Source organism: Gopherus flavomarginatus, chromosome 4 (genome assembly GCF_025201925.1).
Source record: "Gopherus flavomarginatus isolate rGopFla2 chromosome 4, rGopFla2.mat.asm, whole genome shotgun sequence".
NCBI classification, from domain to species: Eukaryota; Metazoa; Chordata; order Testudines; family Testudinidae; genus Gopherus; species Gopherus flavomarginatus.
In genome coordinates this window covers 196,194,730-196,219,826 of record NC_066620.1, presented here as the reverse complement: position 1 = coordinate 196,219,826, position 25,097 = coordinate 196,194,730, and the positions used below count along the sequence as shown (strand labels likewise).

The window sequence follows — 25,097 nt, the reverse complement described above, 5'->3', positions numbered from 1 at the left end:
CAAAGAGTCCTGTGGCACCTTATAGACTGACAGATGTTTTGGAGCATGAGCTTTCGTGGGTGAATATCCACTTCACCTGCTGCTTTTACAGATCCAGACTAACACGGCTACCTCTCTGATACTATTAATGAGAGAGGTGATAGAGGTCTATAAAATCATGAATGGTGTGGAAACAGTGAATAGAGAAGTGTTTACCCTTCTTACCATACAAAAACCAGAGGTCATATAACGTAACTAATAGGCAGCAAGTTGAATACAAACAAGAGGAAGTAGTTTTCACAATGCACAATTAACCTGTGGAACTGATTGCCAGGGGATGCTGTGATGGCCGAAAGTATAACTATTAAAAGCTGGATAAGTTCATGGAGGATAAGTCCATCAATGACTATTGGCAAAGATGGTCAGGGATGCAACCCCATTCTCAGGACCCTAAACCTCTGCCTGTTGGGAGAGGAAGACAGAGTAGCTCTCTCCATAATTGCCCTGTTCTGTACACTTAAGCTCTGGTAATGACTACAGCTGGAGATGGGGTACTTAGCTAGGTGGGCTATTGGTCTGACTTGGCATTGCAGTTCTCATGCTTCATCTCTTGTGGGTTCCTTTTTTACTGCCTCTTCTGCCTCTTTTTTTGAGAAGAGGGGAAAAGACTGTCAGATTCATTGGGTTTAACTTTGTCCTAGTACACCAACTTAAGGCACTGGTGAGAGGTGCGGGACAAACTACCTGACAGCAGTGGCTCGCTAGCAGGCTTGTAATACTCTACAAATCTTGCTTTGCCTTTCACTGAGGCCCTGTCCTCTGTCAAATGCCACTCATTGCCTTAAGTGCTTATTGGCAGGAACAGCTGTCTTGAATTCTTTATGAATTAACTCCTGGGGAAGCTAAGGTTCTGGATTCACTGCATGATATGGCATGTCTACAATGCCCTGCTGTGGAAAAACTTACACTACAGCCCTTGGCTCAGATTTTTGGACCAGGTGATGTCTGCATTACATATTGCATGTTGCTCTACCAACCAGCTCTCTGAATATACCAGCCTACCCATAACACAAAGCAGTAACTTCTCATTAGTGGACTAGCTTTTTCTCATCAGTTCTTGGAAAACACGCTTTGGCACATGTAATTACAAACAGGCAAAAACTAACAGAGGACTGTGTCTCCTAGACAGAATAGAACTTGAATTGTTTTTCTCTGAGGATATGCAGAACACGGTGGGGGAAAGAAAATCAGGGGTCATTAAAGCAACCAACTCAGTATTTCCACTAAGTTCAGAGGCTGCATTAGCTTTCTCTGACTTAGCTCAGAAAGCCTAATACGGGAAAGGCTGTCCCAACTGACAGACTAATAGCTCAGACAGCAATACACATACCAGTTAAAGCCAGGCAGTAGCACTAACTCACGTTGCATCCAGAGATTACTGGAGGAACAGATTATAAAGAGGTCTGGGGGTGGGTGGGGAAGAACAGAGGCAGTTTACCATATGGAGAGCAAATGACTGTTCATCTGGAAACTGTTAGTGTAAGGTCTCTTGTAATGCTGCTACTTGAAAACTACAGTGACTTTGCTGGTGTCTGCATGAGCTCCTCGGATTGTCTGTAGTTGCCAGTCTTTAGAAGGAAAATACCCTGGTTCTTTTTGGTCTCAAAGCAAATTCATAACTTACTGACAATCTCTCTACTTCAGGCAAAGTAGCATTTAAATGAGGCACTAATCATAGTGATCTGTCAGTTCAGTGTCGTCTTCCAAAGTGTGGAGCGACAGAGCCAGGTTGCAAGCCACATCTCTTACTAAAATAGTGTCAATCCCCCTAGTAAACTGAATTTTATTAGGATTTTGGGCGATTACTATCTCCTACATTAAGAGATATAAGATGGTACGTGTTGGAAGCATATCTGTTTACAGTTCATCTTGCCTTATTTCTTGTCACATACCTCATTAAGTCATACAACCTACATAGGAAGGCAGTTTTAAACTTATTCAGATCTTGTGCCTGCATGATATTTGGAGACTGACTCTCTCCAGTTGCAAAATAGGAGCTTGGGTAATTTGCAGCTCTGACAGCATATTTCTGTGGTAAGAAACAAGCTAAAAATACTACTCTCCCCCCCCCCATCTGCTTTATATTTCTGTAACTAAGGAAGTATGTCCCCATTTCAAGAACTATGGGTCATCACAATTGGGTTTCTGTGCATTCTTCCCAGTTTTGGTTTGCCTGGGTTAGGGGCAAGTCTCAGAGAATAGCACACATGGCACAATTAAGTGTTGGCAGCACATGTAGTAACCTTCTGTCTTTAAAAAAGAACTAAGCTATGCCCTTTGAAGTCTAACTGTGGATGCTGCTGTTTCTGCACCTGTATGTAGGATGCATAGCAATAATCCAAAAGCTAGTTAGGAATGGGGCAGAATTGTCCTGGGGTGCCTATATGGAGCTTAGTGGACTAACAGCATAGTTTGAGTAGCGTCACCTTGCTGCATTCAACACTATAGTCGGAATGGCCAAACACTGACCATCTGAGCTGCATGTGATCTTTAGAAGTTTGAGAGCTGGGGTGTGCCAGCTGGAGTGGGGCTTCAGTCACATGGGGCATGCCTGCCAGGGCTTGAGCACCACTCCTACTGAAGCCCAGCACCCTGGGAGGCATGTCATGTAGGGCAGAAGCCCAAGTTTCCTCACTGCCCCTCTTCTCACCCCCAGTTTAGTATGTGAAGACTAGGGGGTGTCTTCAAGCCACACTTTAATTGTAACAGAGCCTCATGCCAAACCTGCTATAGCCAGTCTGTCATTGGTAGGCACTTAAATTGATGACTCTATGGGGCTTTTTCACTAACTATCTACAACAGATCAATGTGCTTAAATGGCACCTATGTGAAATGGGAGAGTATTCTGGGCTTGCATAAAACATCAAACATGTCACCATACAACACTAGCTTTTTTAATTTACAGAAGTCTGAATGGCAAGCTTGCCAGCTGTCTAAGTATAAAACAGTTGAGCCAAAGGCTGATTCAAGATAAACCGAAATCTCTTGGGTTCTTCCATTAGAGTAGGACAATTGTATTTTTAGCTACTCTCTCCAGCTGAGTATGGAGGCTCAAACAGGTCTGTATCCTAGAAAGTTTGGGCAGTGATGAGTGGTCTTCTAGCTCACTCTTGCATCAACTGAGTCATAGCCTTTAACAGAATAGCTGATAGTTTTTGGTTTTTTAAGCATTAAGCTCAATTATTCTTTCCACAACTCCACTGCATGGTCAGACCTTTCAGACCCTCTTTATAGTTTGTTTTTAAACATTTAAACAAACTCCTTGTGCTCAATCCCCAGGTCCTATACAAATCCTGTTCAGTTGTTAGATGGGCACTGGGGTTTTGGCCTAACCCGTCACATCTATAACTAATAGCCAACCATCTGTGCTGTCTCAAGATGGTGGCTGTATGCAGCCATTCTAAATAACCACATCTGGACTGTGCTATTCTCTTCCTGGGAGCCAAGAATTCCATGTCTAGGCGAACACATTAAAATACTTAACTTTGGTGCTATAACTACAATATCTCCATTCTAAGATTCTTGTTAACATGAGATTGAACCAGGGATAGCAATTTAATAGTGATTATGGACCTTGCTGTACTTCCAGAGCACTGACTTAGTCACTGAGATGCTTGGATCTTAGTCAAGCCTTACAAATGCCTCTGGAAATTGCCTGATTGAAGCTTATAGTGGGGCTGTGTGCTGAGCCTAGCAGTGTGCTAGGCTCGGCTCAGAGTTTAGCCTGCCATCCTTTCATCACCAATCCTTTTAGGATCCTTGACAAGGGAGTAGAGCTAACTCCTGGAGAACCAGGATTTAAAAAGCCAGCTCCTAAGTGACCCAAGGTGCTAGTGAATAAGTCTTGTGAGGGAGTTCAGCAAGGATACATGAGAGCCAGGTACTTAATAAACATTCTCTAATTAGGACAATAAACCCCCACTCCAACAAACCCCCCCTCAGCAAGAGTGTTGCTGGGCTTCTGCCTGAATTACTTTTTCAGAGTGGTGGTTAGCCAATCTAATGCACTGACTGCAGCATGTGTGATTGATTACTTTGTGGTGTGGGCAAGTAGTATGTGTGGATTTGGTTCAAGCACCTCATGGCCCTCAGACTGAGTACAGTATCTTGAGACCATAGTGCAGGGACACAGAGGTATGTAGAAACTTTGGGTGTGGCACTGTTCTACTGTGCCCCAGAGTCTGACAACCTCTGTGCTGTTGAGGATGAAAGTCTGAGGGAAGGAGAAAATCAAGGTGTAGTGGGAAGGAAACTTATGGTATCCTATTGCAATAAGGAAGCATCTCTTGGGGAAGGACCCTGTCTTCCTATTAACAGTAATGGAGGATTTGATTATTAGAAACATAGCCAGGTTTCTCTGGGATAATTGCATGGTGAATTGCCTGCTGAATTCAAAGGTTGTGGACTTCTCAAGACTTCTTGACAGACTTGTGTGCAATGCTGGCATAGAGCTAGTGGGTGTGGTATGTGTAGGTGTAAGTGACATAGGGAGAGATAGGAGAGAGGTCCTGGAGGCCAAATTGGGGCTGCTAGGTCAGAGACTAAAGTCCAGGACCTCCATGGTAGCATTCTCTGAAGTGCTTCCAGTTCCCCACACAAGGCCATTTACAGGCAGAACTGCAGCATCTAAATGCATGGATGAGGTGGTGGTATTCAGAGGAGGGGTTTAGGTTTATTAGGAACTGAGGAACCTTTTGGGGAAAGGAGGCGCCGATACAGGCAAGATGAGCTCTACCTAACCCAAAGTGGAACCAGACTTCTGGCATGTAAAATTAAAAATCTGACCTTTTAAAACTAAGAGCTAGGGGAAGGCTGACAGGTGTATAGGAGTTTGTCCAAACTCCATGCTCCTACCTTAAGGGAGGATTTATTATACTGGATACTGTATATCCTAAGGAGCAGGGGTAGGGTGACCAGATGGCAACTGTGGGGGAAAGAATAGGTGCCTGTATAAGAGTCCCAAAAAAAGGACTGTCCCTTTAAAAACAGAACATCTGATCACACTAAGAGGGGACAAGTTGGCCTTTAAATGAGTCCTGTTCAACTACATCACAAGAAGACAGACCTAAATATTGATACATTTTTAGAAGTGCTGGAGTACAAATGCTAGAAGTCTAAATGCAAAGATGAGTGAACTTGAGTACCTAGTATTAAATGAGGATATTGATAAAATAGGCCTCACAGAAACTTGGAGTAGTGGAACATAGCAATACCAGGTCACACACTATATAGGAATGACAGAAGGCTGGACTGGTGGGAAAGTGGCATTATATGTGAGAAGTCATCAAATAGATTAATTTTAAATAAATCAAAGCATACCGTAGGATCTCTATGGCTAGAAATTCCATATTTGAACAGTGAGTGTAGAAGTAGGAATATACTACCAACCAGCTGACTAGGATGGTGACTGATTTGTGAAATGAGATCAGAAGCTAAAACAGAGCCTGATAGGGGATTTCAATTCCCTATATTGACAGGGAACATGTACCCTCAGAATGGGATGCAGAGATAAAATTTCTGGACACTATAAATGACTGCTTCCTGGAGCAGCTAGTTCTGGAAACTACAAGGGGAGAGGCAACCCCTGACTTAGGGCTTGGCTACACTCACACTTTACAGCGCTGCAACTGGGGTGTGAAAAAACACCCCCCTGAGCGCTGCAAGATACAGCGCTGTAAAGCGTCAGTGTAATCAGGGCAGCAGCGCTGGGAGCACGGCTCCCAGCGCTGCACGCTACACCCGTAAGGGATGTGGTTTACATGCAGCGCTGGGAGAGCTCTCTCCCAGCGCTGCCGCTCTGACTACACTCACACTTCAAAGCGCTGCCGCGGCAGCGCTTTGAAATTCCAAATGTAGCCATACCCTTAATCCTAAGGGGCACACAGGATGTGCTCCAAGAGGTGAATGTAGCTGAAATGCTCAGTTAAAGCAACCATCATGTCATATCCTTTGGGGGAGGGGAATACCAAAGAAACCTACCACAGTAGCATTTAACTTCAAAAAGTGGAAGTACACAAAGAGGAGGCTAGTTAAATGGAAATGAATAGGAACAGTCAAAATGAAATATCTGCAAGCTGCATGGAAACTTTAATAATAAAAAAAAAAAACAACCCTGACAGGCTCAAATAAATGTGTGCCCAACATAAAGTAAGAGAACCAAAAAGGCACCAGGGCTAAACAGTAAGAAGCAGTTAGACTTCCTTTCTATTTTCCTCAGTAGGATTTTCTTTCCAACTTTTAAAGGAACATAAATGTATAATTAGGCAGGCCAAAAAACTTGAAGAGCAACAAGCAAATAACACATTAACAGCAAAAAAGTTAAATATAAGAAGCAGAAAGCCTGCCAAACTGAGGCCACTAGACAGTTGAGAAGTAAAATGAGAACTTGAGGAAGCTGGGGTGAGTTGAGGCTAAATGAATTCTTTGCATCTTCACTGTGGAGGATGTGAGGGAAATCCCCACACCAGAGCCATTCTTTTTAGGTGACAAATCTGAAGACTGTTCCAGATCTACTGGTTGAAGGGAGGTTTTGGAACAAATTGGTAAACCAAGCAGTAAACTACACAGATGGTAAACTGTTTAGTCTGTTCAGTTTACCAGTTGGTTGGTATTCCCTCAGTTCCTGAAGGAACTTAAATATGAAATTGCAGAACTACTAACTGATATGTAACCTCTTACTTAAATCAACATCTGTATCAAATGACTGGAGGATAGCTAATGTAATGCCTTTAAAAAAAAAAAGCCTCTAGAGCCTATCCTGGAAATTGTAGGTCTGCAAGCTTAACTTCAGTACCAGGCAAATTGATTGAAAATATAGTAAAGAACAGAATTATCAGACACCGAGAAACATGTGCTGTCAACATGCCTTTTGTAAAGAGAAATTACCCCTTTGAAGGGGATCCCAAACATGGGGACAAGGGGATCCAGTGGATAGTGCACTTGGACTTCTAGAATATCTTGACACATTCTTCACCAAAGGCTGTTAAGCAAGCCAGTGATGGGATAAGAGGGAAGATCCTCATGGATCAGTAACTCCTTAAGACAGGAACCAAGGGTAGGAAGGCTTTTCACAGTGGAGAAAGGTATAGTGGGGCCCCTAAGGATCTGTATTAGAAGCAATGCCGTTCAACATGTTCATAAATGATCTGAGAAGGGGTAAACTGTGAGATTGTATTGCCTGCAAATTTTGCAAAATTACTTAGTCCAAAGCTGACTACAAAGTTACAAATCTCACAAAAGCAGGTGAGTGGGCAAGAAGATAGCTGATGAAATTAAATGTTAAGTGCATAGTAATGTACATTGGGAAACATAATCCCAGTTCTACATACCAAAATGGTGGGCTCTGAATCCCCCATTACTATTCAAGAACGCTGTCTTGGAGTTATAATGGATAATTCTCTGAGAACATCTGCTCATTTTGCCACAGCAGTCAAAACAAACAACTGTTTGGAACCATTAGGAAAGGGATAGATAATAGTAAATGTCACTAAATCCATGAGATGATCACGCCTCAAATGATGCATCCAATTTTGGATTCCCCATCTCAAACATGATATTGGAATTCAAAAATACAGAGATGTTCCCTATGCCTAATTTTTGACCAGCTTTCATAAGAAGACGAAAGACTAGGCTGTCATCTTAAAGAGAGAGGTCTATAAAATTTTGAATGCTATAGAGTGAATGGGGAAATATTATTTTTCCCCTTTGCATAATACAAGAACCAGGATAATCTGATAAAAATTAATAGGCAGCAGGTGTAAAACAAAATATACGGAAGTGTTTCTTCTCACAATACAGAGTCAACCTGTGGAACTCATTGCCAGGGGCTGTTTTGAAGGCCAAAAGTATAACTGGGTTCAAAAAAGTATTTAAGTTCATGGAGAATAGGTCCATCAATGGCTATTAGCTAAAATGGTCAAGGATGCAATGCCATGCTTTGGGTGTCCCTAAACCTCTGACTGCCGAACCTGGGATTAGACAACAGAATGGATCATTCAACAATTACCTTATTCTGTTCATTCCCTCTGAAGCATCTGGCATTGGCAATTGTTGAAAGACCGGCTAGTGGGATAGATGGACCAGTGGTCCAACCCAGTATGGCCATTCTTATAAGTGGCTTTGAGACAGCACTTTTGAGTGAAACAGCACTCTCAGCTAGTTTGACTAGCTCAAGTACTCTTCTGCCATAGAGTTGCATAGCTTACCTTAAAGCAAGGAGAGACCTGCACATAAGATTCTATAGTAGTAAGTAAGCCTGGTACTGACTCTGCTTAGCTGTGGATGAAAACTGAAATGGGAAAGAAATATTCCTTTCCATGATCTGGAAAATGGTACAGTGAGCCCTGGTCTATGTACACCCTTTTTGTCCCAGTATGACTCGTGCCTACAGCTGTGACTAATTCTTACACTGGTACAATATGCATCCTGATATAGGTGCTGTTATACCAAAGTGCATGTTATAGGTTATTCCTGTAGTGGAAGGGGAGTATTCTATACTGTAGAAGCACCTTATTGGGCTACATGGCAGGGTGGATACAATGGTACAATTATGTGTCGGTATCCCATTGGCTATGTCTAGTGGCATTAGGAAGCCTTTCCCCTCTTTCTGTGTTCTGTCAACTACTTTATTGTAGCACATCTAAGCCTCTTTCAGCTGCACTGCTGGCCTTAGTTAAGCTACCATTTTTAATTATGTAATGGAAATCATCAAACATGGCTGTATTGGAAATTTTCAGAAAGATTAACACGTCCTTGTCAGGAGGGTGCCATCTGCAGTATGGGAACTGAGATGAAACTGTAGACACTGCTTTTGTTTCTTGCAGACTTTAGGTTGTACTTCCCAGGTAACTGCTGAGGTCAGTAAGATTCTGAAAATAGACTTCTTAAAACTCTGTATAGGACTAGTAGTGATCCCAAGTCCTGCTATGTAAGAACAGTCAGACTGCTTCTTGTAATCAGGAAAGCCTTCCTTGTAGCTGGCTGCAAACAAATTGGTTTCTCAAATGCTAGACTTTTTTGTTTCCTCCCCTTTCTTGAAGCCAATCATGGTGAAAATCTGGATGTCAAAGACTCAACTGTCAAAGCCAGCCTTTGCTATTGCAGCCTGGCAACTAACTGCATCCACAAATCGGGTGGCTGAGTGCAAACAGTTGTCCCACAAGTCTGCATGTAAATATATTATTGTGGGGACAATACCTTGCCTGCATTAGAGGCCTGGGTGATAATCTGAGGTGCCTAAATATCTCCATGGAACAGCTATTCTTTGAGGCTATTTGGAATGGGGCTGTGGAGGAGGTGAGACAGGCATTGTCAAACAGTGACCGTGCAAGCTGGAACTCTTCTTCAGTTAAAGGCCAGTGACACCTGGGTTGTATATTCAGAGATGAAGACATGCCAAAAGGTGGTTTACCAAGCACTGGAATACAGCATTTCACTTATTCTAGAATCACTTCAACAAACTGGATTGCAAAAGCACTGGGAAGTGTTCTGAGGCACTCAACCAAGGCCCCCATGCAATATTAAAGGGGCCTGCAGGACCCTTTATTGGACATGGTTGGCTCGCCCTAGAGCAGTGGTTCTCAACCAGAGGTATGCATACTTTAGAGGGGTACACAGAGGTCTTCTGGGGGTACATCCACTCCTAGATATTTGCCTAGTTTTACAATAGACTACATAAAATGCACTAGCAAAGTACATACAAACTAAAATGTCATACAGATACATGAGAAAGTAAGCAAATTTTCAGTACAATACATAAGTACTTGATTTTTACAAGCAACTATTTTTAAGTGACATGAAACTTGGGGTACACAAGACAAATCAGAGTCCTGAAAGGGGGACAGTAGTCTGGAAAGTTTGAGAGCCATTGCCATAGAGATCATGATGAAATTGAAGGGGAGACTTAAGATCAGGAAACTCTTAAGAGCTACTGTTGTAGCTGATGGGTAGGGTTACAATTTTATCACAGAATCCATGATTTGCAGAGACATCTGACTTCAGCCCACAGCACCTGGGAGCTGCAGGGTCCCTCCATTGCCCATAGTAGCCAGGAACTGCAGGGCCCCAAGCTCCCAGCTACCCTAGGCAGGGTAAGGATTGCCCTGGGCACCTCTAGACAGCATGGGTGGCCTTCAGGGTTAACCATTTTGTCATGCATATTTTTAGTAAGTGATGGATAGGTCACAGGGCTTCCATGCATTTTTCTTTATTGCCCATGACCTCTGTGTCACACTTACTTTAAAAGAACCCCACGATCTTAACAAGTACACCCCATAAGTAAAGCTATGCCCCACTGCTTGAGTAACTTAGAACTAAACTTAATACTTAACTGGACAAAACACTCAACATAGAGTAAGTAACAATGCGGCACTTGTAGGCTTAGATGGCACATCCATAACATTAGTGACTGAAGTTGTTTTTGGGGTGTGAAATTCTAGAATGCAGATTTAACTGTATGCAACGTTTTGTAAATTAATGACTGATTATATATGCAGTCTTTTAACTATGGGAACTTAAACTAATGCAGGATATCTAAGTCCTTTACAACAAAGGTAACTGCCACAACAGTGGCTGACTTGGTTGAATACCTCCATGGTAAGCCTCACTGGCTGGGAATTTTAACAGTATCCCTGAGGCTCTGAACTGGTTAAATGTCCTGTCTGTCACTGAATACTCTGATATGCCCATTGTACAAAAATCTAAATAGCCTTAAAATGTTTGTTAGATGACTGGCAGTGAGTAAAGGAAAGGGCAGGTGAAGTTTGCCATAAGGTAAATTTGCCCAGAGGCTTGATAAATGCTAGAGGACTTAGATCACCTAGGCAGCCCTCATATATATACATACACACACACACACACACACACACACACACACACAACATTACTGGGTTGCATTCCTTTTGTTCTGGAGAGTCTTTTGATAGATCAGAGGAGACTTCTTGCTAACTTTCTCTGCTGCCAGCTGTGGAAGAGATACTGGGTCAATATTTCTAGGACCAGAAGGGACCACTAAGTTTACCAAAACTAGCCAGCTGCCTAGCACAGGCCAGAGTGTCACCTAGTACTTCCTAAAGTGAAGGGGACTTGCATGGCTGTGGCTTTTGGGATGTGTACATGGTTTCCAGCAAGGAACCAGCCTGAGACTTCAGTTCACACCTGATAGGCTACATGAAGTGATCAGAGTTTGCTACCAGCGTGAATCTGAAGAAATGGAAAAACCCTAGCTACTTTACCATAGACCCCCAAGATAGCTGATCATGATGCTCAGAGACCTTCTAAAGTAGGGTAAGAGGTTGGGTTAGATGGAAAAGTCTTCCACTATATTAAGTGATCTAATTCTCTGAATGTGGGTGACTCACAGCATGACTCATCAATAGCAGTGACACCTGAATTGCACTGCAGTTGGCCTAGCTGTGAGCAGACACACTCTGGGTTCTACAATGACTAGCAAATATTGATGGTCCCCTAGTGCTGGACATAGCATGCAGGAAGCATGGGCTGGTGGCAGCAGAAGAACAGAGGCACAACATTTGAAAGACTGATGAATTGAGCAAAGTTGGCTAATGAATGCCTGTAAAAGTACCTCCTAATGGCTGTAGTCATGGATCAGGGCCCCCATTATGCTGGGCCATGTATAAATTAGAGTACCTTAAATAACTATTTCTGATGCAAATGTTACAGCTTGTGCCCATTTCAGATGGCTTCTCCCTAGGCAAGCCAAGGATGAAATAAATCCTTGAGAGTCCTCTTGGCCCTCCTCCTCATGCAATCTCTTGCTCATGTCCAAGCTAGATGAATGAAAATATATTCTACTCCAGCACTGGTAGTCTGCATGGGCTACTCTCCCTCCTCCTGCCAAGGGTGATAGGTAGGGGTAGTGCACTTCCTTCAGGACTTCCTGCCACTTTCCAGGGGAGAGGATATCTTCTATGAGTAGCAGTAGCCTAACTGCAGAGACTTGATGCATCAAGGTGTGGCTTGTATGCTTTGACCTGACTTATTTCACCTATTCTGTAGAAGGGGCACTGAATGAAACTTGGGCCTAGTGTAAAGGGGTAGAACTCCCACTGACTTCAACAGATGCTGTAGCCATTTCAGCCAAGCTTGCTCTTGTTCAGAGACACATGAAAACCCTGTATGGGAGGGAGAACTGCAAACACACTCCAGTTCAGCACCTGCAACTTATGTACATCCCCTGTCTGAGGAATGGAAGTGTCTTGCAGTTCCAAAGTATGCACCCTAGGGATGCAAACTTCCTAATCACAACTAAACTTCCTTGCCCTGCCCCCTTCTGAGGCCCTGCCCCCACTCACTCTGTCCTCCCTCCCTACCTCTGTTGCTCACTCTCCCCCACCCTCACTCACTTTCAGTAGGCTGGGGCAAGGGGTTGGGGTGCAGGAGGGGGTGAGGGCACCAGTTGAAAGTACAGGCTCTAGGGTGGGGCAGGGGGTGAGGGGTTTGGGATGCATGAGCAAGCTCAGGGGGTTGGGGTGTAGGTTTTTGAAAGGAGGGTAACAGTTTAACTACTGCAATATGCCAGACAGCAGTGTTCACACTGCATATGTGGCTTATTCTGGTTTAACTAAACCTCTTCCTAATTAACTTGAACTAAATTGAAATGAGCCATTCTTACACCAAGTCAAACTGATGCTAAAAGCCATGTGGACATTCTGAACTCCATTGGTTTAAGTACACTGGTGTGGCTTTCTCATCGTATCTGAACAACCTACTAATAGGATAAGTGAGCCAGAGGGTTATAAGAGGTACAATTGAAAGATAAAACACATGTGAAAGATGCTGCTGGTACTCTGGGGATGTCTCTCTAGAAAGACATTCTGATTTCTCTTGCTCCTGAGCTACTTAAGGTTCCATGTTGCAGTGACAGTTTCTCATTCTAGTTCATTCTTGAACATGCAGGCTCTGCTGCTTGAATCTGGCAGTAAAAAGCAGCCTGCATGTCCCAACCATAATGCAGAGCAGTCCACGCCCTTCTCCTGCAACTAGGAACAATTTAGCACCTAGTCAGCTTCCAGGGCAGAGCTAGCTCAGGCTCTTGGGTGTTGCCTCAGTCCTCCCCATCTACTCTCAACTCTCTCTCATATCCAAGCTTGTTGCTCTTACCCAGGCTAGCTGGCCCAACTGGGGGTATATAGGTTAAAGCTTGGGGCCTGCTTTCCCTCAGGCTGGTGACTCACTCGTTGTAGTGAGGACACAAGTTTGATTAATCAATGATAAGATGCCTTCCTCACAATCTTGCCCACCCACCTGCCCAGGACAGAAGTTCTCCTACAACTCACAGAGCATCTCGGAGAACCCTGGATTGCACTCAGAAATCTAAGTGACACATATGGGAGCATGGCACCATGAAGACACTAACTAGGGTAGGATTTTGCATTATAGCTGCAGTCAACAGGCTAATCTGAATGCCAGTCACCCCAGTTACTCCTGTGGTGAAGGTGTACCGCAAAGAGGGACATTCAAATGCTGCCATTTTCTTAATTAAGGGAGCAAAAATTAAAAGATGTCTCAAACACACAGCTGCATCCACATTTGACCTCTAAAATCCAAGAGGAATGAGCTGGGGGTGGGAATAGCCACCACTGGCCTGTATGTGACTAAGTAGCTCTGGTTCTCTGGAAAGCAACAGAGAATCTAAAGGCAGTGTCTGGATTATCTTTATCTTGCCTGTGCTGGATTGAGATTTAGTTTCCTGTATTAAGAGAATACTGCCCTTGGAATCCTTTTGCTCACTGTTTTGTGTAAAAGCTATGTGGCCCCTGAAACAGCTACTGATTTGTATGTAGTGATTTGTCTGCTGGCCTAACAACCTCTGATATTGGTGTATGCTACCTAGTGTGCCGCAAGTTAATCTATCTTGGGACCTAACCGCTCAGCAGTTTAATGTTTAACTTGCTAGTTCTTGGCTCACTGATAATTTTCAGTAGGGAAACATAATGCTGATCAGACCACAGTGTCACGTGTAACAGCTGAAGTAAAATTCTGAAAATGCTGACAACCAGCTAAAAGTAGTATAAGCAGAGAAGAACTGGATGGCCCATAACATCAATCTTGGATGCCATAGCTCATCAATTCATACCAAACTGGATGATGTGGAAAACATGACTCTTTCCCTTTGCACTGCCTCTTCTTTGTAAGACTAACCAAATCTTACTCTTCCAATTACTTAGGGGTCACTCATACAAATGAAGACAGCCTGATACCTTTTAGGATTAAATCCCTGAGTTCGCTAGTGGGCTGGTCTGCCTACATTGGAATAGGTCCTAGATCCTCTTTGCTGTCTTAGCAAGTGAGACCACAAACCCATGCTGTCTTCTCATTGACAGAGTTGGAATAGTTGAGTATATTGATGGAAACGCCCTTCCCCCCCCATCAACGTTGCTCACAGCCACAAACCTGAAATATGAGATGTTACTAAGTGTAAATAAGAAGAACCTCCCCCTCAATGGAAAGGGAACAGTTCCTACTGGAAGGCCACTCTCAAAAGTGGAGATGGGGAGTGAGGAGTTAAGTGTTTATCTGCCAGTGGAGGGGGAGGATCCAACCCTTGTGCAGGGATTTCTTGGGTGACTTCCTGTTCCCAAAGCAAACAGAGAAACTGCTTCAGGTGGGGGGCTTTTTTGGTTTGGGTTTTCCTTGTATTTTGTACAGGATAGTGACCTGGAAGCTCCTTTTCAGCCCTGGAGCACTGCTGATAACAGGTAAAAGTTGATGTGACATAAAGCAATGTGACCAAGAGTTCTGTAGAGGGCAGACTCTCTCCAAAGGCCCAAGTCAATAAATCTGTCTCCCTGCCCTATTGATTCCTGGCCTCAGACTGTTTACAACCACCTCTTGACAGTGAAGATGCTGGGATTGTCTTCTAGAGCTTTACTGGCTTCAGCACTCAAAACTAGCTAGTGCTAAATCAAGCTCTGGCACCAAGACTTGTTGTCCAGCACGTAAAGGCTTTGATTCTTCCAAAGAGCTCTCAATGCTTCTAGAATGGGCTTGTACTTAACTTTTGGAAACTGAGCAGGCTCATAGCTTTTTATTTACTGAAGGCCAGCAGGGCCATAAGATCATCTAGTCAGACCTGCATAACACAAGCCATAGAATATCATGGTTAAAGCATTTCTTCAAGAAATGCTTTCAGTCTTGATTTGAAATCTGTCAAGTAATGGAGAATTGCCACTTCCCTTGGTAGCTTGTTCTAGTATTTACCCTCACTGTCCAAAGTGTGCTGCCATACCTGCTGTGAAACATCGTGCTTGTATGTGCTATCTAGACACTTCTCTTCTCCAGTGCAAATGCTTGTGCGCTCAACTTCCATGGTGAGCTACAGAGCAGCTCTGCCTTCCCCAGTAGCTAAAGTAATGGGCATAGGGTGAGCTGCATGACTCCTGCTCCATTCTCCCTCCCACAACAACCCCAAAAGCAACCACCCATGAGAGCCTTGGCCTTTCCTACATGTAGGAAACTTGTACTCCATTGGTGCTAGTAATGTTGGAGGTTCTTGTGTAACCCAGGCATTTTTAACTTGTCTGTTGCATTTAGAGGGGACCACCTAAATAATGCATCTTGTATCTCTTGCTCACTTATAGTAGTTGCTAGAGACAAGACACTGTCTAGAGGGTCATTGTCCAAAGTGCTACAGTTGCACATGGGTTGCCTCTGAAATGCTCTTCTGCTTAGTTCTTGGGGAAAATGGACTGGATTGCTAATGCAGCCTCCTTTAACCTTTTGGCTGGCCTAGGTTTGAGTGTTTTCCAAATGAGCAAACTCATAGCTAGTACTACATTCGCCTGCTACTAGGTCAGTCAGACTCTGTATTGGTGCTCACGTACCATCGAGCCTGTGCCACCTTGGAGCAGTCTGGCTAAAGCAACCACAAACGGGTGCAGCAAGACCACATAGTAGCCAAGGCTGTCTAATTTAGACACATACTTACAATAGTGAAAGTAATGATTGCACCAGACCTTACACAGGCCTCCCTTAACCCCTGTGAGAATAACTTCAGTGCATAACTTTGTACCTTCAAATGAGCCTGAAGGTTGCTGATAGTATTAGATGGCAGAAAAAAAAAATCTGAAATCTCCCCATACCTATCTGAGCATTCTGCAGGCCTGTGGCTTTGAGTGGTGGAGTTAGTCTCACCCGGGATATTAATTCTAACATCTCACTGTCTCTAACACACACTCCCATTTCTCTTAGTGACTGAGATGAAGACTGTCTCCAACTAGTATCCATGTCAAGCTAAAAAGCTTTTCAAATGGCTCTGTCATACAAAGCTAGTCCTTCCAATGGAGTTATTGCCCCTGGCATTTGCAGATAAATGACAGATCTACTCGTGCTGCCCATGTCAAGCTAAAAAGCTTTTCAAATGGCTCTGTCATACAAAGCTAGTCCTTCCAATGGAGTTATTGCCCCTGGCATTTGCAGATAAATGACAGATCTACTCTTAACTCACAAATAGTTCAATCTATTCCAGATACTTTCATGCAATTCAACAGTTAACTCTTTTGTGATTAATGTTCAGTGTGCTAACTGGAAACAACCAATAGCAAATGTTCCTTGTCTGTTTCCTCCAGCCTGTCTGATAAGATAGGAATTGATTGTCTGTGTCAGTAATAGACTAGCTGGATTTTTCAGGATATAGAGTGGGTGCAAATGAGACAGCAAGGTGGGAAGCCACAGTATGTGGCAGAATTATAAATTGGGAGAAGCAAATGTGTTAACATAGCAGCATTACTCCAGGTAATTAAGCCTGGCATAATTATCTTTTTGTAGTTGACCGATATTCAAGCATTAATGTAAACTTTCACAGTTGTAGGAAATTATGGGAGTGTCAAATTTAATGAGATGTTGAGATTCAATTTTTAACTGTAAAACACTTCAACTCCATGTCAAAAGATCACTAAATTCTCAGGCAGCACTTTTCTTTCTTTGCCTGTCTCCAAATTTTGACTCTAAAAATGTTTTTCCTTGGCTTGTGTATAGTGCAATTGACACTTATTGGCACTTTACAAAAATGTAATCCTTCCATGCCAACAGACAGTGATCAATCTTTAGTGCTCCAGTAAGGCTGACTCTGAAGAGTCTAACTTTGACAGACAGCTAGAATACTGATCTCCACTAGGGCATTACAGGAATGGGATACAAATAATTCTTAATCTAGTTAAAGGACTTGACTCCACCATAAGCTGCTACAACTAGTAAAAATCATTGTTACCACACTCCCCCCAAAGCCACCTGTTTGCTTCTGCATGTGTAAAATCCTCACTCGCTCTGAAGTGTGGGTGGAGTGAGATCAGCAACTGTCTACGGAACTCCAGCCTCTACTTCTTGCAATTCATTTTAATAGTCTAAAGTCTGTATTCTGGCAGGTATGAAGAACTGGGTAGCTGCAACTTGCAAGTGTCTTTGGCATAATGCTGTGAAAGGGAACGGCAATAAGCACTGTCTGTTTATTCAGACAAGATGTACCCAGTTTTAAGGTACTCTATTGGGAAAGCAATACTCTGACCTTAAAGGCACCAGAGTGTGTGTTTGGTTTGTGTAAGATTGGCATGCTTTGCTCATGAACTAATGCAAGCTGGTGCCATGTGTTCAAAAAAGAATATGGAAAGATGGTTACAAGCTATATGCTACTGATGGTCTCTTCAGTGACCCTAATCATGACACCTCTCAAAGACAAAAGTTTATGCAACTACTTCATTGTAAACTGTACTAATAGGGCTACAGCTAGGCAATCCCACTACCAAAAACATGCATTCAAGATGAGTAGCAAAAGTTCACTTCAGCAGGATATCAAGCGCACTGATGGATCAGTGTTATGATCACAAGCTTCAGTCATGTGGTTCGTCAAAGGCTGCATTAGGTGCTTTTGGAGCACGGTGGTGCCGTGTGGGTTCTGACAGGAACTGTAACTGCACCTTGGCTAGAACTCACTTGTGCCCAGCCTGCCTTTGGCTCCAACTGTAGCTGACTAGCAAGCAGTGACTGGAATGACTGATGGGGAAGTACTCAAATAGTAATGTTCATGATCAGTACTTCTACTGTGGCTGCCAGAAAGCAGTGTCTTGCGCTGCTTCAGTAGACAGATGGCCCCACTGTCTAAGTTAGTAACTTATTTTCAGCCTTCAAATACAGCCACGTAACTCCAACTACATTGTGCTACTCTGATTAGTCAGTGGGATTAAAGGCTTCCTGTTTTGGGTATAATCTAACTGCATTTAAAAGGTCATGGAGAAATCTTGACCATGAGGTGTGCACAGTGTCTGAACAGTGTAATCCCTTGATCAAAAACTGAACTAGTCAATGTCTACAGACACTCTCTGAATCAACATGCAGATTAAATGTCTAGTTAGACTTTGCTGTATCTGAAAAGGCTGGCAATTCCGCAGGTAGCACGTCAGTACAGAAACCTGTTTTTTCTATTTGTGCCACTTGTCTTGTGTTCCAAGGCTGACCATTGTCTAACCAGATCTACTAAAACACTGCTCCTACTGAAGGAATGTCTAATATAGTGAATGCTTACGGGAAGAGGGTAGGTTTAGAAGATAAAATAAAAAAAGAGCAAGTAAAAAATCACTTAGAAAAGTTAGATGCCTGCAAGTCACCAGGGCCTGATGAAATGCATCCTAGAATACTCAAGGAGTTAATAGAGGAGGTATCTGAGCCTCTAGCTATTATCTTTGGGGAAATCAGGGGAGATTCCAGAAGACTGGAAGGGGGCAAATATAGTGCCCATCTATAAAAAGGAAATAAAAACAACCCAGGAAACTACAGACCAGTTAGTTTAACTTCTGTGCCAGGGAAGGTAATGGAGCAAGTAATTAAAGAAATCATCTGCAAATACTTGGAAGGTGGTAAGGTGATAGAGAATAGCCAGCATGGATTTGTAAAGAACAAATCGTGTCAAACTAATCTGATAGCGTTCTTTGATAGGATAACGAGCCTTGTGGATAAGGGAGAAGCGGTGGATGTGATATACCTAGACTTTTGTAAGGCATTTGATACGGTCTCACATGATATTCTCCTAGATAAACTAGGAAAGTACAATTTAGATGGGGCTACTATAAGATGGGTGCATAGCTGGCTGGATAACCGTACTCAGAGAGTAGTTATTAATGGCTCCCAATCCTGCTGGAAAGGTATAACAAGTGGGTTTCCGCAGGGGTCTGTTTTGGGACTGGCTCTGTTCAATATCTTCATCAACGATTTAGATGTTGGCATAGAAAGTACGCTTATTAAGTTTGCAGATGATACCAAACTGGGAGGGATTGCAACTGCTTTGGAAGACAGGGTCAAAATTCAAAATTGATCTGGACAAATTGGAGAAATGGTCTGAGGTAAACAGGATGAAGTTCAATAAAGATAAATGCAAAGTGCTCCACTTAGGAAGGAACAATCAGTTTCACACATACAGAATGGGAGGAGACTGTCTAGGAAGGAGTATCTCAGAAAGAGATCTAGGGATCATAGTGGACCACAAGCTTAATATGAGTCAACAGTGTGATACTGTTGCAAAAAAAGCAAACGTGATTCTGGGATGCATTAACAGGTGTGTTGTAAACAAGACACGAGAAGTCATTCTTCCGCTTTACTCTGCGCTGGTTAGGCCTCAACTGGAGTATTGTGTCCATTTCTGGGCACTGCATTTCAAGAAAGATGTGGAGAAACTGGAGAGGGTCCAGAGAAGAGCAACGAGAATGATTAAAGGTCTTGAGAACATGACCTATGAAGGAAGGCTGAAGGAATTGGGTTTGTTTAGTTTGGAAAAGAGAAGACTGAGAGGGGACATGATAGCAGTTTTCAGGTAACTAAAAGGGTGTCATCAGGAGGAGGGAGAAAACTTGTTCACCTTAGCCACCAATGATAGAACAAGAAGCAATGGGCTTAAACTGCAGCAAGGGAGATTTAGGTTGGACATTAGGAAAAAGTTCCTAACTGTCAGGGTAGTTAAACACTGGAATAGATTGCCTAGGGAAGTTGTGGAATCTCCATCTCTGGAGATATTTAAGAGTAGATTAGATAAATGTCTATTAGGGATGGTCTAGACAGTATTTGGTCCTGCCATGAGGGCAGGGGACTGGACTCGATGACCTCTTGAGGTCCCTTCCAGTCCTAGAGTCTGAGTCTACTTGGGGGCAGGAGTGTCATAACTGGAATACCCTCATACATAACTCTCCTGCTCTTGTAATTGTTCCTTGTTTAGTTCAGCTCTCAGGTAAACTCTTGGCTGTGATTTAAGAAGCTTTCATGTTAACTTCATGGTGTCATAATTGTTTTTAAAAAGGACCGAAGTCCACTAGTCACCTTTGCCACAACTGCCTGTATGCACAAATATGTATCTCTACCTCCATACTGGGCCTTTTGTAGGAAGGTGACCACTGAACACCTGTCTGGGCCAAAACTCTCCTCCAATAAATTCAATAGTCTGCAAGGTAGTAGTGTGCTATTGTCTGCCCAGTCTCCCTCAGACTGGTACTCTCAAAGCATCAGGGTGGGTTGATTTAATTCAAGGCAATTTAAATCACCAAGTGGGAAGCCACATAAAACAATCAATTTTAATCGACTGTTCCATTTGTACATTTTCTAAAGAGGTGCAGTAAAGCATATTGACTTCTAACTAATAGAGCCTTTACACTAGATTTGGCACATCTTGCTACCTAAGAGGGCCAATTGTAGTTATAAATGTTTACTTAAGCAATTATAGCTTAATGATTTCATACTCCTGTATGCTTAATATGTTAGAAAATGGTGAATATCGTTTATTCACTAAAGCAACTTTTTGCTCATGATTTGTCAAGTTGTATTAGGATGGTAATTGGAATTTAAACAGCATATACGTTATTAAACAATCTAAGTATGTTCAGTACATAAGTGAAAAACATGCTTCACATTTACAACAATTTATAACAAGCTTAGGCCTTAACATATTACATTTAGATTTCATTTTCAACAGGTTTATTTAAAAACAGAGTCCAATTTTTTTTCAAAACTTTTTGTCCATTCTGCAAAGCATGGTGGGGGTGGTGGGTGATGTAAGGAGGATCTCATCAAAGAGTACATAGGTGAGATCTTGTATGGAAAGCATAAACTACATTTTCCATGAACAGCATTAATTTAAACAAGTCTGCCTTGCCTAGCAAATGTTTTCCCTGTCTTCTGGAAGGCAGCTCAAAAAAAGTGCTAGTTGATCCTCAAATGAGTCCATTCTCTTGGGTTGGAAACCAAACATTTTGCTGCATTTGCAGGGTAATATTGTACAGCAATCCACCTAGATCAAGAGTAGTAGACTGAATCTCTGGTTTTGATTGTCCAAGAAGAATGAATCTTCATTCAGGATGCATATTGCACTTGACTTGCCTCCACCATGGTGGGCTTCTCCATGTAAGCACCTGCAACTGAATAAAACACAGAACTAAAGAGGCTATTTTCAGTGTGACTATATGTAGAAAATCAGCCCAGAAAGTGTGGCCATTCTTATGTACTGAATGGCAACAAATGCTTGCTTTTTCTTGGGGGGGGGGGGTTGGTCCTAATGGTGGTGCACTTTTTTTGTGTGTGTGGAGTATCCTTTTTTTATTTACTCTTGTGGTCCTTTCTCTTTAAAGCAAACTACAAATCTAAACCTTCCTCCTGAAGACCAGGACTCATCTGGTGATGATGAGGATGCTTTCTCTGGCTCTGGTGCTGGTGAGTGGACTTGTATTACAGCTCCAGTGTCATAAATTCTTTAAGGTCAAGTCTCTTGGTGTACAGCTTAGCAAAGATGTATCCCGGCTGCTGTTTCCCTAGAGCAAGGTAACTCAATGTATCCTGTGTCTTTCCCTTCAGGAACAGCTTTTCAGGAGCACAGTGCTCCTGAAGTCAGTCATTTTAGGTTTTAACTGTCCGCTTGTGCTTAAGAGGTGAGAATTGAAGTGGGCTTCCAAAAACGTATCTGTTCCTAGTGGGAATAAACAGGGGATCCCAGAAATGTCTACAGACATCCTACCCATATCTGTCTTGTAATATTAATGGCAATGTCTGGCTCTTCTAGGCCACTAATGTGAAACCACTGTAGTGGCTCTTGCATTCATGGCGCAAGTGAAGGAAACAAAGTAGAGGTGTTGGAAGTTATTCCATCTATCTGTGTTTTGATTATGAGAAAGGGAAGGAGCTGGATGAGAACTCCTACTTCACAATTCCTCTGCCATAACTCACTTGGGCTGCCTAGCTCTAGACTCATGACGGACCTCACTAGACTATCAACTTCCTCTAGTAGTGACTTCCCATGGGAGGCAAGACTAACAATATACCCCACAGTGTCAAAGAAGGCCTTCAGTGAACTCTGACTCTGGTAGGCATCCCCCATGCTGAGTCCTGTTTGTTGTAGCAGCTCCTAGATGCCCAGTGAGGATCTCCATTTATGCTAGACTTGTGGAAATAAGACAGTCCATGTTCCAGAAGACTTGTGATCTAGGTGTTAAGCAATAGTTAACATTGCTGTACAATGATACAGGTCGTAGAAAACTGCTAGGAACCCTAACTGGGGGCAAGTTTCTATATGTCCCTAACGCCTATTTAATCTGATCCAGACTTTGCCTCCCCCCCCCCCCCCAAAAATAAAACTTCCTCAAACTGCTCCATAAAGATAAAATGACTTGACATCCTTCTGGTATGAAATGCTTATCCCTTTCCTAAATTAAGATTAATCTTCACTACTAACTTCTGATGTCTGGCTACTCCATCAAAGTTGGTGTTCCTGCCTGCACTTTCTCCCTTTATCCTGCTTCCCATTCCCAGCTGTTTTCTGTTTTTTCAGATGGGATATCCTCACTGGTAGGGTTGAGGGTAGGAGAGAGGTGAAAAACAGTGCTGAACAGTCTTCTGCCTTTGAGTATTGGATCAGTTTAGCGACGGGTGAAACCACTTGGGTTTTATCAGACTTGCATATGGCTCCTTGCCCCACAGGGCAATTCTAAGTTACTAGCAGATCAAAAGTATTTAACACTTGTGAACTTACAGGTCAGTGTGTTACAAAAAGGAATGTTTGGCCTTGATAAGCAGGCTGCTTTCCCTCTTTGGTGCAAGTTCTAGCAACTAATGGCATACTGACTTGACAGTACTTGAGTAACCAGCACATCCAATCTTGGATGGATTTGGGGGGTGACAGGGCACTGGTGAAGCAATCTAATTGCTTTGGGGTCTAATCCAGGCCCTATAGTAAGTTGCCTCTTAATAATAAGGCTAGCACACCACACAACATACTGAGCTGCTTGTACTTGTCTGCTATTGAATCCTCTGTACATCAGTTAATGCTTAACATTCTTGTGTAGGTCCCTTGACCGACCATCCTGTGGTTGCCTCAAATATCCCCTTAGAACATGCAAATTCATCAACTATGTCTACTGAGGCAACTGTTCACCAACCTGCAGTTCATGGCACTGAAAACCCAGCTGAAAAGGAAACGGTATCATCCCCCACCAGTGATGTGGTGCCAGATGAGGCTGTCCTTTCAGATAAGGATGAAATTCACAAACTGCGCTCAGCTGCAGAGAAACCTACAACAAGTGAGGCAATCCTAACAACAAGTCCAACTACTCACAGTCCTACTGTCAGAGTAACAACTGCACAAGCCTCAAGCACAGTCCATGTAACTGAACCTAGTATCCATAGCTCTAGTTCTTCTGGTGTCTCCAAAGAAACACTTGATCCCAACTTCACCACTATTAGTGAGGAAGATGTTCACTTCCCAACTACAACAATTCTACCTAGGGGTGTATACCCTATAGATGAGAAGGAAATTCCATTTCCTGAAGAAAGTTCTGGGGATCAGGTAAGGATTAACAGTTTCAATCTCAAATGTAGATCTTTGTCATAGCCAATGCTAAAGCCATGCAACAGTGCTGGAATGTAAAAACTGGAGTGGAACAAACATATGAAGCTAGTTTCTGTTGTTCCACACGATTGAGTCGTCATAAGCTGTTAACTGCTGGGTGTGGGAAAAATTCTTTCGCCATCAGTTGAAGGGAAATATTAAACTACTAATACACTCCTACCTCAATATAACGCTGTCCTTGGGAGCCAAAAAATCTTACTGCATTACAGGTGAAACCACATTATATTGAACTTGCTTTGATCCATTGGCATGCTCAGCTTCCCCTCCCAAGCACTGCTTTACTGCATTATATCCAAATTTGTGTTCTATTGGGTCGCATTATATTGAGGTAGAGATGTATAACAAAACAAGGTCAATGTAAAGCTTCCAGTAGCTCCATCAGTTAGCTGAAATGTGACTGACTTGCACTGTATCTTTCCCACAGGGAGACTTCATCTTTAGTGAAGAAGGAACAATCCCATCAGAGTCTGAACTGGCTGACTCTTCAAGAGATGCTGAAGCTGCCGGAACTTCCCAGGGGTTAATGGACAGGAAAGAAGTTCTAGGAGGTATTTCAAAATACACTCTATGCTATAGAAGGTCCTGTGTAGTCCTCCTAATCGGTGGCTGCCTAATCTGCTGTAGGATCCACCCAATACTACAGAACCTAGGCTTTCTATTTAAAAGTCTCTATCAGAGCTCAAGATATGTTTGGAAACCTGAAAACACTAAATCAAGGCAGTATGGGACAATAGATAGATGCCAGATCCATAAGCTTCTTCTAGTCAATACCTAGATTAATGCCTGTTTTTTATTAGCAATGCACATTGCAAATTGAATGTGGGAACAATGTAAAATCAAATCTGATATAGCATGTAGAGACTATCCTTGGTAATGTAAATGAAGCTGCTGCAGAGCTGTGCTACACCAGAGTGCTGCAGAGTTTCGATCCAGGTTACTCTGAGGCACATGTTCTAGTGGGTGGTAATACACTGAAGGAAAAGCTTCTACTCCCAAGCAAGGATGGAGTAAAAACCCCTTGCAGTACTAGAGCATAGCTTAGGTACAGGTGGGCTCCGGGTAATGGAGGAAGGAACATGGATGACTGCATCTTCAAACTTTCATTTTTGGGAAGAAATTGAAAGCTTCTGTTGGGGAGGCTTTCAGAGGACCACTGGGTGCTCAATTCCCA

General features: G+C 42.9%; 2 protein-coding genes across 2 annotated transcripts in view; one reads left to right on the top strand and one right to left on the bottom strand.

Annotated features, from left to right (window-relative positions):
- The window catches only part of LOC127049709 (uncharacterized), a 1,018,748-nt gene that overhangs the window by 147,129 nt on the left and 846,522 nt on the right, over nucleotides 1-25,097 (bottom strand). The window lies entirely within an intron of this gene.
- SDC1 (syndecan 1) overlaps nucleotides 1-25,097 on the top strand; it is a 34,586-nt gene that overhangs the window by 7,482 nt on the left and 2,007 nt on the right. Inside the window, exons 2-4 of the mRNA XM_050950968.1 lie at nucleotides 21,657-21,738; nucleotides 23,364-23,863; nucleotides 24,351-24,474. Of these exons, the coding sequence (XP_050806925.1) occupies nucleotides 21,657-21,738; nucleotides 23,364-23,863; nucleotides 24,351-24,474 (706 nt within the window). The remainder of the gene's footprint in view (nucleotides 1-21,656; nucleotides 21,739-23,363; nucleotides 23,864-24,350; nucleotides 24,475-25,097) is intronic.